Here is a 14,498-nt window from a genome sequence, read left to right as displayed (position 1 = left end):
TAATATTTAACATTATCATATATTAGTATTTATAATATACATCAATATTATTACATAATTATAATAATATAGAAATGTTATATGGTTATTATAGAATTATATATATTAATAATATATATTAATATTTGATTCCCATGTGCAACTGTAATTACAATTTTATGCAGTATCAAACTTGAACCACACTACAGGGGTAGCTACTGTCTCAAGATTCATTACGAGGTGGAATTCAAATTCAGGCTTACACATTCCATTAACTGCCACAGTACCAAAACACTACCAAGGAAGAAGAAACACCACAAAGAACAAAACGGTCTAAGTTGTCCTGTCTCACTTCACTTTTTGAAGTCACAAGCTTGTTCCTCCACATAAGCACAACTGAGCTGAAAAAAATAAAACCAGAGCTCCCAGTAACAAAACTCCATAGATGTTACATAATAAAAATATTTGTTCAGAGAGTGAATTAAATCGTTGTAAACCATTGTGCAATGTGAAAGGGAAAAGGGGAGGGCTGTCATTTCAAGGTTTGCACTTCACTCAGGAAGACAATACAGCACCTAGGTAGCTGTTTCCTACCACATCTTGAAACACTGTATTTAAATACAGTGGTTACAGCATCTCTGAAGAACATGCCCAGAGCTGTTTGTCTTTAAACTATTTAAAACTGTTGAGAAGGTCTGCGGAAAGGAAAACAAAACCAGAAAGACAACAACAGAAACAAACAAGAACGAAAAAAAGAATCAATCCTTATTCCAGAAACACCTTTATCTCATCACTTAGCATTTCCTCTTGTACCTAGGTTTAGCTTCTGTCCGCAGGTCAGAGAACTGAGTCACTTCCCTGCCAGCCCCACAGCAAGTCGTGAGCTGATTTTCAGTGTGACACCCTGTTTCCTATTGAAGATTCTCCAGAACACATAACTACTGCAAGGAAACAGCAGGCTCTGAAGGATAGCTGCTACTGCACAAGAAGCTCACAGACATCAGCTGACTCTCTGCAGTCCATGCAGGAGCTTCAGAGACCTGTGGGAAACTCCATTTTTAGAGGGACTGAGTGAAAGGGTTGGTCCTGCACCACTCAGAAGAGTCAGACTACCTCTAACTACCAACTAGCTCTCCTTTGGAAAGCAAAGCATTTTACACATGCAGGGCACATGCCCTATCCCTCATTCTCATCATTGTGTAAAAAGGGTAGAGATGAAAAGCCTGACATGTTTTGTTTCAGGACTTTTTTTCTGAAGAATCCTAATGTACACATTTCTCAGATGTCAGCTGTTGAAGCTAAACCAAGCCAGTTGAACAAGTCTTAAAAGCTCTTGCTGCAATTTTAAATATCATAGCTCTGTACATCAAAACAAAAGGGACATGGTAGCAGCCAGTGAGAACAGAATAGCCACTGGGACGGGACTGGCTTTCCACATTAAAATTCACTTTTTGGATATTTAATTCAGTTACAAGCTGCAGACCAACTCCTGAGACAACATCTCTGGAATTTACTTCTCCAAGATCTCCTGTGCTTCTCCATTGGCAGAGCAGTGGAAAGCTCAAGCATCAAAGCCACCTCCTGAGCTCTGGCATGAGATCAGTAGAGGGACACTATGATCACCGATAAAACAGTTCTTTCAAAACAGGTCAGATGCAATACTCTAATGTCTTTGACTACTTCAATACAAGAAGTTTACACTGTGGCTTTAAGTTCCCCAGTAATTTCATCCTGAAACAGCCCCCACCAATGCAGTAATTTCATTATTTCCATGAAACCTCAGTTTAGGAGTCTCTTGGGAAGAGGAGGAGGAACAGTGCACCCAACAGCAGCGAGGAGCTCCAAGCAGAACGCCTTTCAGCAAGTGCCAGGGGTGTTCCATTTACCGGGGCCATAAGGAGTTCACGTCACAGGGCATTTGCCAGCAGTTTCATGATCACTGGCATGCACAGCAAGGGTGCGTCTCACCATTGAAGCAACAAGCTGTTAAAGTGTGTGACTCATCTCACAGCAACGTTTTCTGCCTTCCGAGAGGAGAGCAGCCTGCAATGAGCAACGCTGATAAGATGCATATTCAGAGGAATTCTATTTGGGCAAAAAGCTATTGACACATTCAAACCCCTATATACAGAAGCCTGCCCAAATGCTGACTGAAACACATGAACACACACATTGCAATATTGCAGTATTGTGGTAAGACATTTTGCAGATGGTTGGGTTGACAGTAATTTAATCAATTTATATGGCTCAACTCAGAAATGCAAAAATGGCTTTTAGCCCTTATAATTTTTTATCCCTTTAAAAAGAGCACTCCAGAGGAACAGTTTCCAGTCAAAAGGTAAGAAACAGTGTGTGCCTTGCTTAAATCACTGACTACTTCAAACAGGTATCACCTCTTTCTTCTCTTGCTTCCAAAATTCCCCATTTATGCAAAAGATATGAGCTTCATTGTCACTACCTAATAATCAAATTAAAACGATGCTCAGGCAAATCAATGGCACAGAGTGGAAATATCTTTAAATCAGAGGCTGAACTAAACAACTGGAACACCTGGAGCAGGCAGCTGAGCAGCCTAAGTGCTCTTGAGTGGCAGGACCAGTACATATGAAGCACTGGTCACAAACCAGCAGCTCCATTTTTACTTCTTGCTAATGGCATTAGCAAGAGTTGGATGAGAAGACTGCAAAGCCTGCAAAGAGCCCTCTTGCTTCAGCTGGTCCTGGGAGGATGTGGTTTGTTGTGACTGAAGAATGAAACCTTGAGCTGCAGGCTGTGATCAGGGAGCAGCTACACTGAGCTAAGCTGCCCAAAGGCTATTTTCCTTTTTTATTTTTTTTTCCAATTCCCAAGACAGAAGAGTTACAGCTTTAGATTTTTCAGGATATTTTTCCAGTAACTGGAAATCCTCAGGCATCACTCCTGCATAAAGGCAGCTCTCTTACGCTAGAATATTTCCAGCACAGACTGCTTTGTGGATGGCAGTCTCCACTCAAAATAGCATTTTCCACTTATATAAACATGTCACTGGCTCCCAGAATGGCTGTAGATGCTACTGTACCCTGCCCTTTTCAACTTATTTCCATTTCTTAAACAGCAAGAATCAATACTGGTCAGATAATGGCTCATCACAGCATTACAAGCTATTTGCATTTTCAAATTACAAGCTCTTTTACAAAACAAAAGAATTTATGTACCACTGGAACTCAAGAGGTGAAAACTGAAATCAACTTACTGTTGAGATATGCTACAAAAGGAGTTAGAGCCCTTAAAAAGAGATAAAGATTTTCTCATGCACTCTGCAAGTTTTAATAATATTTCTCTATGGTTCTAATTGAGGCTGCAGTTCCACTGTCATCATCCTCCTTAGCTGCAAATACCGTTCTCACCTCTAAGGGGACACTGTATTTCATGCAGATCCTAGAGGAAACCTGGTAAGTGTGCATACAACAGGCAGCAGATACTCCAGAGAAGGACAGGTCTTCTGTCACAGTTTAACCATCAAACCGCCTTAGGAACAGGAGAGTCTCATCACACATTAATGCATTTACACACACAAAACCTATCTGTGCTCCAACTGCCTGGTCTTGTCCAGCTGGAGAGAAATCATCTTTTAACAGCCCAGCATCACACCCAGCAAGAGGTGGAGGCCTCCTGGTTCCCTCACAGGGCTTTCAGAAGTTTGAAAGACAGAAGTTACAGATCACCTCACTGAAACAGTTCTATCTCCCAAATGGTGACAAATGGCACCAGAGGAAACAGGTACCTGTAGGGCACTGCAAGGTTTGCCTAAAGTAGGAATCAGCTCATTCTTCTGGGCCACTGCCTCTGAAACCTTCAGTTTTCAGAATGAGCTCTGGCTATACCTGAAAGACATCAGCTGGAGAAAATCAAGAAACAGTAGATGATCTTTACTGATCAGAGCATCTTTAAATATCAGGCATTCCTAACTTTACTAAGTATTTCCTAAGAAGCTTCTGATTGCCCAGCTACATTGTAGTTCCCTCCAAAAATCAACTCTCCATATCCTTATCCATGCAGCAGCAATCAAGACCTTTATTTTTAAAAAAAGGGAAAATAGAAAAATAAGTTCTATGTGAGATAGACTGGACTTATCAATGATTAAGTGAACTCACAATTACCACATTATTTAACAGCAATTACAGGACCAGGGGTAGAGAAATGTTATATTTAGCTTCCCCATAAAGAAGTGAAAATATTTCCTGTACATTCTACCAGCAAGGAGCTTCCAAGCACAACATGACAGACACTCCCAAACACATTTTCAGGACTCTACTTCCTGCTCAAGCTGTTCTCTTGGGGTTGAGGAGGAGAAGTCCAATGGTTTAGGTTTTCATTTGCTTTAGCATTTTTTTTCCCCAAACTGTGCATTTTAGAGTAATATATACACAGTGTATCCTCTCTTTTTGGGTCAGTTGGTCCCTTCCAATTGTTGCATACTGTCTCCCTCAGGGTAGGGAAGACAAGTGAACTGTGAGAGCAGCCAGGGCCAGATTGCCTGCCCAGCTTCTTCTCAGGAAAGAGATATAATAAACAAAAGGAAAATAGCACTTTCCAGAAATTACAGATGCAATTTTTTTTGTAACTGTGCATCAAAAATACTTTTAAAGGCCAAGTTTCAATAGATTATTTCCAATACAGGTAATTATCAGCCAAGAACTGCACTGAACAACAATACATCAACCTTAGCACCAAGGACCTCAAGGCATCTTTGTATTTTACTGTAGCATGGTCCTGTCTGTCACCACTTTCTGCTACCGTGGCACATCAGAAGACAACAGTTCTGCTGTAAGGATTGAAGATTGCAGTCTTATTTCTCAAGAGTGACTGCATAACCAAAGGCTAAAAGAAACAGCCAAAGTCTGGACAGACAATTAAAGGAATTTTACAAGTCGTCAAGCAATCAGAGGGCTGTAAATGTATAATCAACACTTTGCATAAACTACCCTGAAATGAATGCTCATGAGATGCTCTGTGGCAATGAGAACAAGATAAAAACCTATAAATAAAAGCCATCCAATTTCAGAGCGATTCAGGTCAACTATTCCCCTGAATCCTTAAGAACCAATTATAACAGTTTATAGGGCACACTTAATGCAAAAAATCCAGTTTGAGGACACCAATTTCACCCTTTCTCCTTGTCTGAGAAGTTGATCTCTGAAGCAAAAAGACATCAAGCAATTTAAAAAGAGAATCCATTTCTGTCCTCAAAATTCTTAGTGACCTGGAAACAGAATTAGACATAGCCATATGCTTGCACACTGACATGCTCCTCCCTTGCCCACAAGTTCCAGCAGTTGCCAGATAATCTTTGCTCAGAAGCAGCAAGGACAGAGCCTTATAGTACTAATAAAATCGGGCAAAATGAGCTTTCATTTGAAGAGTTAACCTGGAGGCAGCCAAAGGAAGCTACCATCAGTTTACAACAAATCGATTGAAACAATTTGACTTAAAACTGAAAGAATCAAGTCCTCCTGCTGCAGTTGGCAGGGATTCATGAGAATGGCAAGCATGGCAGGCTTAGACCAAAGCCTTCCTAGGGACTAAGAATGTGTCTGCCCTGCTCACAAACCAAGGAGAATGATCTTAAATGATACTAAAGTTTTGATTAAGAAACAAGAAGCTTGCGGCAAAGGAGGAGCTAACACAAGCTCTAACAGAAGGAGAGAGAAACAACCCACCCCAGATATTTAAGAGGCTGAAAGGGCAGTCCTACCCTGAAGTGTGGTTAGGAAGTTGCAACAGGAAATACAGAAGTGTTCAAACAATAGCAGTTAAGATCATGATGAAAATCAAGTTCACTTTATAGTACAAGAGAAGTCTGAGAAAGCAGAAGTAATTATCAGGCCCAAAACCAGGCCAGGAATATGCCACACACTTATTTCTGGTACAGAATACACCTCCACATCATGGCATGGGAGAAAGAGAATACAGACACATAAATCCAAGGCTACATCCTCTGGATTCATCAGACTCCACGGGGAGTTGTTTTTATATTTAACAACTAAGTAGTATCCAAATATCAGCAAGGTTTCAATTTAATTTAATTGGTTGGGAAACAGCCTGGCTGCTGCAGATGGAAAAGCTTTAGAGGATACAACTAATTGTTCATATATATATAAAATATTTAACAAAGGGAGGGTCTTTGCATCCGAGTGGGAGAAAGAAGGAAAATGAATCCAAATGGGAGAAAGAAGGAAGATGCCAAGACCTATCCTCACTAGATGCATTCAATGCTATAAATGTATGGGAAAAGGGATAGTGGAAAGGATGAAGAAATCTCTGAAGTAATGCAGCACATTAATATTTATAGTAGGTAAATATAAGCAAAATTAATCTGTGTTGCTAAGTAAACATATCTCAGGAGAGACATGGGAATGAAAGAGGGCGAAAAAAAGAGGTAAGTGTTCTGACAGCTAAAATGCCATTGGGGCAGGCAGGTCAAGTAGCTTATCTACTTTCAGAAGAGCTTACCTAACACAACAAGGAATATTTTCAAAGTAGTTGACTTTTTCATTCCCCCCTACTGAGGATGAAAGCAACTGGGATTTCAACTATTCTCTTCCTCCTCTTCCTCCAAACATTCGCAAGCCAAGCATAACAGCAATGTGATAATGCATGAGGTTTTTTAAGGATAAATGCTAACTTAGATCTAAGTGTACACAAGTGAAAGCAAAGCTATTTTCATTCTCATCCTTGACTACATCAGAAACGGCACATAGAGGGTAGTTAGCAGCTTAAGGGGTTAACATGCAGGGGTTTATAATAGAGAAGTACAAACAACAAACAAAACAACAGCCTGTCCCAAGTTTAAAGAGCATGGAAAGGCAGAAGCCTTCAGAGCCACCTGTGCAACCCAGGGCAGCCATGAAAACATCTGTCCTGCTGCACATCTCACTTAGGGATTTGGAATCTGGCCGGTCTGTGTCTCTCCTGGGCTTGACACAGCCCTGTGAAGATTACACGCACCGCTCTAAAAAAAGGGGGAGAAGACCACCTTAGGTGCCCGCAAAAGCAGTGCCGGGCACTGGGGATACCCAGAGGGTGCTGTCAGATGAGATCAGCTGAGCACGACCGGAGCCCCAAACATGTCAGGTCGCCTCCACACACGGTTCCCGCCTCTCCCACCGCATACAATGAACACAGAATAAACCGGGCGGTTTTATGGAGACAGCCCCGCGCCGCCCCATCCTTCACAGAGGGGCTGGGTATGACCGGCACCGTGCCCCATGAGGGCCGGGAGGGAGCTGCCCTGCCCCAGCACGGGCCTGCTGAGGGGCACCGGGACCCCCGCCCGTCCCCTCGGCTGTCAGCAGGCCACAGCCCAGGGGCGTGTGAGCCCCGTTCCCGGGCACCGCAGGCCCGCATCGCCCCCGGCCCGGGGCCCGGACACCGGCGGCACCGGGGTGGGGGGGTGAAGCAGAGGGGGTGCAGCGCATGCGCAGCACCGCGCGCCGGACCCCAACGGCCGCCGAGCGCCGCGCTGCCCTCAGTGCCCGCCGGGACTCACCGAGGCGCAGGGGCTGGAGGTGGCGCTGGGGGTAGGCGAGCGCTGCACCGTAACCAGAGCCATCGAGGCGCGGCGGGCCCCCCCCGTCCGGCCGTTCGGCGGGGGCGTCACTCCATGGCGGGGACAGGGGAGGGGAGCGGAGCGGAGGTGGCGCAGCGGCGGCGGCGGCCGCAGGGGGCGGCAGCGGCGACAGCTCCGCGCGCGCCCGCAGCCTCTCGCCGACTGAGGCGCGGCGGGGCCGGGCCGGCCGGGCACAATGAGGCGCCAGCGCGCACGCGCCGGCTGTCAGCGCGCGCGCGGCGCCGCCCCCTGGCGGCCGCGCCGCGTTAACCCCCGCGGCGCCGGCGGCTCCTGAGGGGTCCCGGCATCCCCCGGTCTCGGTCCCTGAGGGGGTCGCGATGGGCTGGCGGCCTCGACATCCTCACCCCGGTCCGTGAGAGGGCTGCGATGGGCTGGCGGCCTCGACATCCTCACCCCGGTCCGTGAGAGGGCTGGGATGGGCAGCGGGGCCCAAGCATCCCCTCCCCGGTCCCTAAGGAAGCTGCAATGGGCAGGAGGGTCCCGGCATCTCCACCCCGGTCCCTGAGGGGGCTGCGATGGGCAGCCCTGAGGGACCTGCAGTGCCCCAGCATTCTCTCCCCGGTTACTGAAGGGGTTTCGGCGTCTCCCCCGGGTCCCTCAGCCTCATAGGCTGCTTTTATTAATGTATGTTAGCAGGGCACCCTCCATGTGCCTCCTGCCTGGTGATGGTCTGTGGAATCCCATCCCACTGGAATAGTGGGTATGGCAACCACTGGTGAAAAAGTTGCCAAATGGTAAAAGTTGCCATTAATAGTCACATAACATAGCTTTTCCTTGGATTAGGCAGCAATAGTAACTCCCTAATGAGAGAAGCGTGTAGCACCTCTTTGTACAGCAATGCACACGTCCAAGCACCAAAAAACGGATCTAATGATTTCATCTTAAGCATTCAAACATTCCCAGATGCAGAACTGTTTGGTGTTTGGGGGTCTGAAACAAAGGGTCAAGTGCTATTAAACTTATTTGCTTTTCAATTTCAGCCTGGTGCCACCAAATTAATGGGAAGGAGGTAATTTGGATCAAGAAACTGCAAAATTCATAGCAAAGAGGTGACTGGAATCAAGAATTGTCTTGAGTATTGAATGACAACATTACATATGATAACCAGAAACTGTTCTAAACATTAAGCAGAACAAACTCTTTGTCTGGAGTGTGTATCAACCCATAGATTCCATTTAAGTACATGGCTGATGCTGCTTCAATCTGTTCCTCAGATTGACAGCACTTTTTCCCCTGTAAATGTAAGAACTGGAGAAGACAGTTTCTCTTTAGGTTATTCTTCAGTTGAAATAGTGATCCGGGAGTCTCCTGTAGCTGGACTTGGCTACGATGGAGAAGTCACACTTGCAAAAATGGGGCATTTTGCCTCCTGGTGGACAGGTGAGAATGGAGGAAGGGACAGAGGACAGGCTCCTAAACTGGACTAAACAGTTCACAGAGTGGGCTGCACAGCAAGCCAGGGTCTTGAACATGCAAGTATAGGGCTGCTTTCAGGCCCATAGCTCATGTTCAGGTATGTCTGCATTGACAGAGAGGATTGACTGAAGACTAAAGTTCCCAGAGTAGTGTAGCAGTTCCCTCACCTGAGACTGGTGTTTCATTCTGGATTTTGATCGAGTCATGCGAGGATTACTGTCAAGAAATGATTATTTAAACCAGGTTCCAAAGTAGACTTCTGTGTAATTTTCATATACTCTGTAGAACTTCCAGGTATTTGAACAGTTTTACAAAACATTTACCACAGGTAAACAATGGAGTTGCTATCTACAGTTCACTAGAAGTCCAACATATCAGTTATTAGCTACAACAATCACAAATTGTGATAGTCCTCCAGCCTCTAGAAAGGTGTAATTTGCATGTGCAGTGTTTTTTTAGCAGCAGAATTTAAATGTGGAGGAGGAAGCTATAAGGCAGATGTATTGGGATTGAAAAGAGCAATTAGAGGGCAGGCTGTGGTCACAGCATCAGGGTTGGTACAGAAAACAGACTGGAAGCCTGTGGCCTTATTCTTTCCTGTGCTGGCAGCACTGTGGTCAGCACCTGCTGCTTCAGCCCAGAGTAGCATTTAAAAGAAGAGCTGTACATGAGCTGGTTTTGTACACATTTCCAAAACTGACTATTTAACACACTGCAAACATTTCCCTGGCTAACACAACTTATTATTACTACATGTTAGGGCTTTTATTGCATAATCTTGGTATCAGTTGCGAAAGCCAACAAAGAGTGCTCCCAAAATGTATCTTACACAGAAAAAGAAAAAAAAAATATAGAAGAGGCAATTCCAGCAAAACATCTGTGATGACATATTCAGCCCATTGTTTTGTCAACAGTGCAAGTATTTGGTGGCATAATAAAAGGATATACTTTGCTTAGCAAAAACATTAAGGGATAACAGCCAAGTTAGATAGGGTACAATTAAAGGCTTGCTTAACCCACGGGATTCCACTTCCAGAAAAATAAAAATAGAGCTGTTTTAATCCATGCTTCTAAGTTCTAGTTGTATATTCTTGTTTGGGGGTTGAAAAAAAAATCACCTTTTTTTTTTTTTTAAATTTATGTTTCATTCTCAAAAAGTTTTGTAAGTTAATTGTAATAGCAACAGAATTCTGAATTGCAAAGGGGAAAAACCAAGCCCACCTGGGAGAAGAGATAACAGGAATTAATCATGTGCAAACTGCTTTGAGGAAAAAGTGCACAATCCAGTTTAAAGCCTCATTTTAAATTACTTCTGTGCACTAATTTTCTGCTTCATTTTGTTAACATAATTGATGCTAGACTTCAACACATCTTGGAAATACACTGCAATGAGTATATTTCCTTCTGATATGTTTCTCCAAATAAATAGCAAAGAAATGATAATTTATTACAGTGTATTTTTCACATGAAAGTTGACCTCCTCTATTTCAAGGTTTCTTACAGGCTATTCCATGAAATGGAGACTAATAGAGGGCAGAGCACCTTGCAGCTGTTCCAATGACAAATACCATAGATAAAGTAACAGTTCAGTTTCCCTGCAGGTAGGCAATCCAAAGGTTTTGCCACTTCCAGTATAAAATACAAAGAAAGAAACATCATTGGATAAACCTTATTTCCTGGCAGAAATTGCTGTAAGTTTCTCAGTTGGAAGTCGTGCCTAACGCAAGGGAATTGCTGAACAGGCATCTGATTTACATTCGTGTAAATGGGTGCAGAATGCCTGTCGTAGATGTGCTTGTCTTTTGCCTTCTCCTTTTCCTGTCATATTATTCTTTAAAGAATATAGGAGAGATTATGAAAGGAGATTCATCAAATTCCTTTAGATTCACGTTTAAAAGCAGTCTGAGAAAATAGCACTCCCCTCTTGTTAATGCTTGTGTGCCTTTCCTGCAAGACTGCTTCAAAGCAACACAATAAAGAAAGCCTGGAAATGTTTAAATTGAGTTTGTAATTAATTTCTTTTTATGTCTAAGATCTTCACATTTGGTTTACACATCCTCCCTTCAGCTGGCAATGGATTTGAGACAGTTATGGAGTTTGTGAACCTTGAATCTGAAGGTAACCTGTCAGTGGCACCTGTGGATTCTCTCTCTATTTTTTTCTCTTAATGTTCTCTGTTGCTATTCATAGTCCTTTTTTGATTTGATTTTATTTTCAGTCATGTGATGCAATGTTCTAAGTTCAGTACAGAAGAGTCTGTTGGGCTGTGCCAAAGCCAAAAGACAACCTACAGCAATTCTGATCGTGGAAAGATATAGCAACCTTTGGGATTATTGCTTAGCAACTGCAAACACACAGAGGAGTAAAACTCACAGCCCAGCTCCACAGCAGGTCTGAGAAATCCCTAATTCACTTCAAGATTTTTAATGGTTGAGAACAGATGGGCATATATTAAATCCCTGTTGATTTGCAAAGCCACTTTGAATGCAGGAGGAATAAGATCTATTTTGATACCTGCTCCAAAGGTAAGAAAAACAGTTATTCAAAGCTTCAAAAAGCAAAGGAGAAAACATTTTAAAATTTTAATTGTATTGAAAAGATCATGTATTAAAAGGGTATTGGGCTTTTTGTGATGAGATAAATATGCTCTATGAAACACATGAGGGAAAGGCAATATTATTTCTGAGCAATAGAATGTCAAAGAGATTTGGCTTTGTTTTTGAAAATACTTTTATAACTCAAACATCTTGAAAATATTTACCTAAACAAACTTTAGTCTTTCCTGGCTTTATTCCGCCCATCAAAATTCTCTAACAGAGTAACAATGAAACCATAAGAATATTGTTTATGAGCAGATTTGGGTTTTGTACAGAAAACACAGAGATAATCTTTTTGTACCTGCAGGGATTCCAGCAAGAATATTTTTCTCACAGAAAAGGAGCCAGGGAAATGGCATCCTACTAAATAATGGAAAGCTTATCTTGCCTTTAGCTTGAACAAAGGCTTACAGGAAACTTTATATCACACTTCAAATTTCCTGGGTGTTTCTAGAGCTTGCTTCTGTGCTCCATGCTTGCTGTTATTTGGGCTCCATTTGGGAATGCCATGGGCCCCGAGAGCTCTCAATATTATTGTTAAATCATAGACTCATAGAATCATTAAGTTTGGAAAAGACCTCCAAGATCATCAAATCCAACATTTGACTGAACATCACATTGTTAATATGACCATGGCACTGAGTGTCACGTCCAGATGTTTCTTGAGCACTCCCAGGGATGATGGCTCCTCCCCTTCCAATGCCTCACCACCCTTTCAGTGGAGAAATTCTTCCTTTTGGGCCAAATTCTCAACTAATGAAAATCAGCACTGAAGGTTATGAGCCAATGGAGTCTTATCCATTGTGTTACTCTGTAATCCTCCACAAATCCCAAGTTTCATGTCCTGATTGTAGCATTCCTGTGTTGTTTATTTTTTTTCTTTGTTCTTCCATACCCTCTTAAGTCTTCTTCATCTGTACTGCATTAAAGCACTGGGCACAGTTCTCCATGCTCTGCTTCCATTCCTGGAGTTACGTGGATGCTGTGGAATTGAGAAAGAACAGTCACACTGGTTGTTTCGTGTTTTGTTTTGGTCAGAGACATGGAGATCCTTTAAAAACATTTACTAATCCTCAAAACCATCCTAACGAAAGATTGAGAGCAGTGTAGAAAACATATTCATCATCTTTCAGAATCAGCCACCTCATAAAGCAGAGTGCAGTTGTCACTTTAGCATTGCACAGAAACTGCAGAGGGTTTCATAAAGGATGTTTTAAAAATAACAGAAGTATTTGAAACTACAAGAACAGTTTATTTTGGCACAACAAAACCAGCTGATTTGGAATGTGACCAGAACATTTGGTTAACACCCTGCTCTGAGCCAAGGAGTCTGGTTTTACAGCTTATTGAAAGGAACTCACCTAAGCAAGGAACAATTCCACAGGGTGGACAGGTTCCCCTTTCTACCACTGTAAATCCAGACTCCTTTCCAGCTCATGTCCTTTGGTGGCAAAACCAACTACCAGCCTAAAACCCTCTCTGTGGGTGAGATAGACAGCTTGAGCCAGAAATCCGTCCCATTCCCAGCAGGAATGGACCTTTGGAAAAAATTTACTGGAAGATGCTAACAAACCCATTGAGAAAACAGAAATTTAATGCTGTGAAGCATCCCACCCATCCAGGCAGTATTTGTACTCCAACAGTGTTAATGAACGAGAAGGTCAACATATTCATAATTAAATTTGTGTGCCAGGAGGGCTGTAGATCACATTTATGCATTTCCTAGAAGGCTGAACAGCTTCAGAACAGCTACAAATGCTTAAACAGGAAGAGCAATACATATCGAAAGCTCTGGATCTGGATCTGCTATGAAAACTGAAAGACCTCGGTGAAAAGAACTTTTTTAAATAAAAACTTGAAGAGGGTAGTGTGGCAACAAGTTCAGAGTGGCGTTCCATCTCTTATTTGGAATGGTGTTAGATTATTTTTTAATATCACTTTTCTCTTGCTGTTGTGTTTAATGCTGACCCAGGGATTTGCAGCATACTGCTGATTTTTCATGCTTTCAATCATGTAGTAGCCAGGTTTCTGCTCTATTCTGTGTGTGTAAATGCATGGAGACATATAGAAACATTTTTCAAATTGTGCCTTGCAAGCAGCTCAGTTTCTCCTTGGTATTTCACAGAATTAACATTTTGAGCAGTGAAGGTTGAGATTGTAAAGGAATTCTTCTTTTACAGAGTGATCTACAACATAAAGTGCTTGTGAACAACTTAATTACAGAATTCATGATATAGGTTTCTCCTTTCTGTGGAAGCTCTGCTGACCCATGCACTTGTGTTCTTGTTACCTTAACAAAATGTCCAGAGCAAAAAAGATTTGCCATAGTTGAAGCTGTTTGTGGCACAAGCTTCCTCACTGTTCTTCACAGCCTCAGAAATTACTCTGATGCAGAGGAGGCTTGTAGAGGAATCTTGCCCCTGGGTATCTGGAATTTTCCATTACTTGCTTCCTTTGTCTCATATCCACTGGATTTCCTGGAGGCAGGGAATGGACCTGGACAGAAATAATGTGCTGGGGGTAAGAGGATTCTGTTGGTGGGAACTGTTCACTGGTTGGTTTTTGAGTCTCTAAGTGACCAGGAATTAATCATTCCCCTTTTGTGTCTCAGTTTCTTCTGCCCTAAGAAAGGAACACACTAATTTAGTTGCTCTGTCTCCAAGGGCTGTTGTGATACATAATTGATCTTTATAAATCATTTACTGATCTTTGAAGTAAAGGGTCTGTATTTATTTAAGAGTACAAAGGAGCAGTAACAGAATAAAAAAGGAACATAGAAAAAATATTAGTTTGTGCCAAACAATTGACTCTATTCCTGTGTCGCCTGTTAGGGCACTGCTGCATCTTTTGGCATTATATAACATCTGCTTTTTTTCTGTGTCACAGTGATGGAGGTA

At 42.7% G+C, this 14,498-nt stretch overlaps 1 protein-coding gene across 1 annotated transcript in view; it reads right to left on the bottom strand.

Annotated features, from left to right (window-relative positions):
- Positions 1 to 7,718, bottom strand: part of SSH2 (slingshot protein phosphatase 2) — a 91,884-nt gene extending 84,166 nt beyond the window's left edge. The window contains exon 1 of the mRNA XM_058854503.1: positions 7,508 to 7,718. Coding sequence (XP_058710486.1) covers positions 7,508 to 7,570 — 63 coding nt within the window. The 5' untranslated portion in view covers positions 7,571 to 7,718. The remainder of the gene's footprint in view (positions 1 to 7,507) is intronic.
- Positions 7,719 to 14,498: the final 6,780 nt, after the last annotated feature.

Source organism: Poecile atricapillus, chromosome 21, assembly GCF_030490865.1.
Source record: "Poecile atricapillus isolate bPoeAtr1 chromosome 21, bPoeAtr1.hap1, whole genome shotgun sequence".
Lineage (NCBI taxonomy): Eukaryota > Metazoa > Chordata > Aves > Passeriformes > Paridae > Poecile > Poecile atricapillus.
The sequence above is the reverse complement of the archived record's forward strand: the minus strand, read 5'-3'. Positions and strand labels throughout refer to the sequence as shown.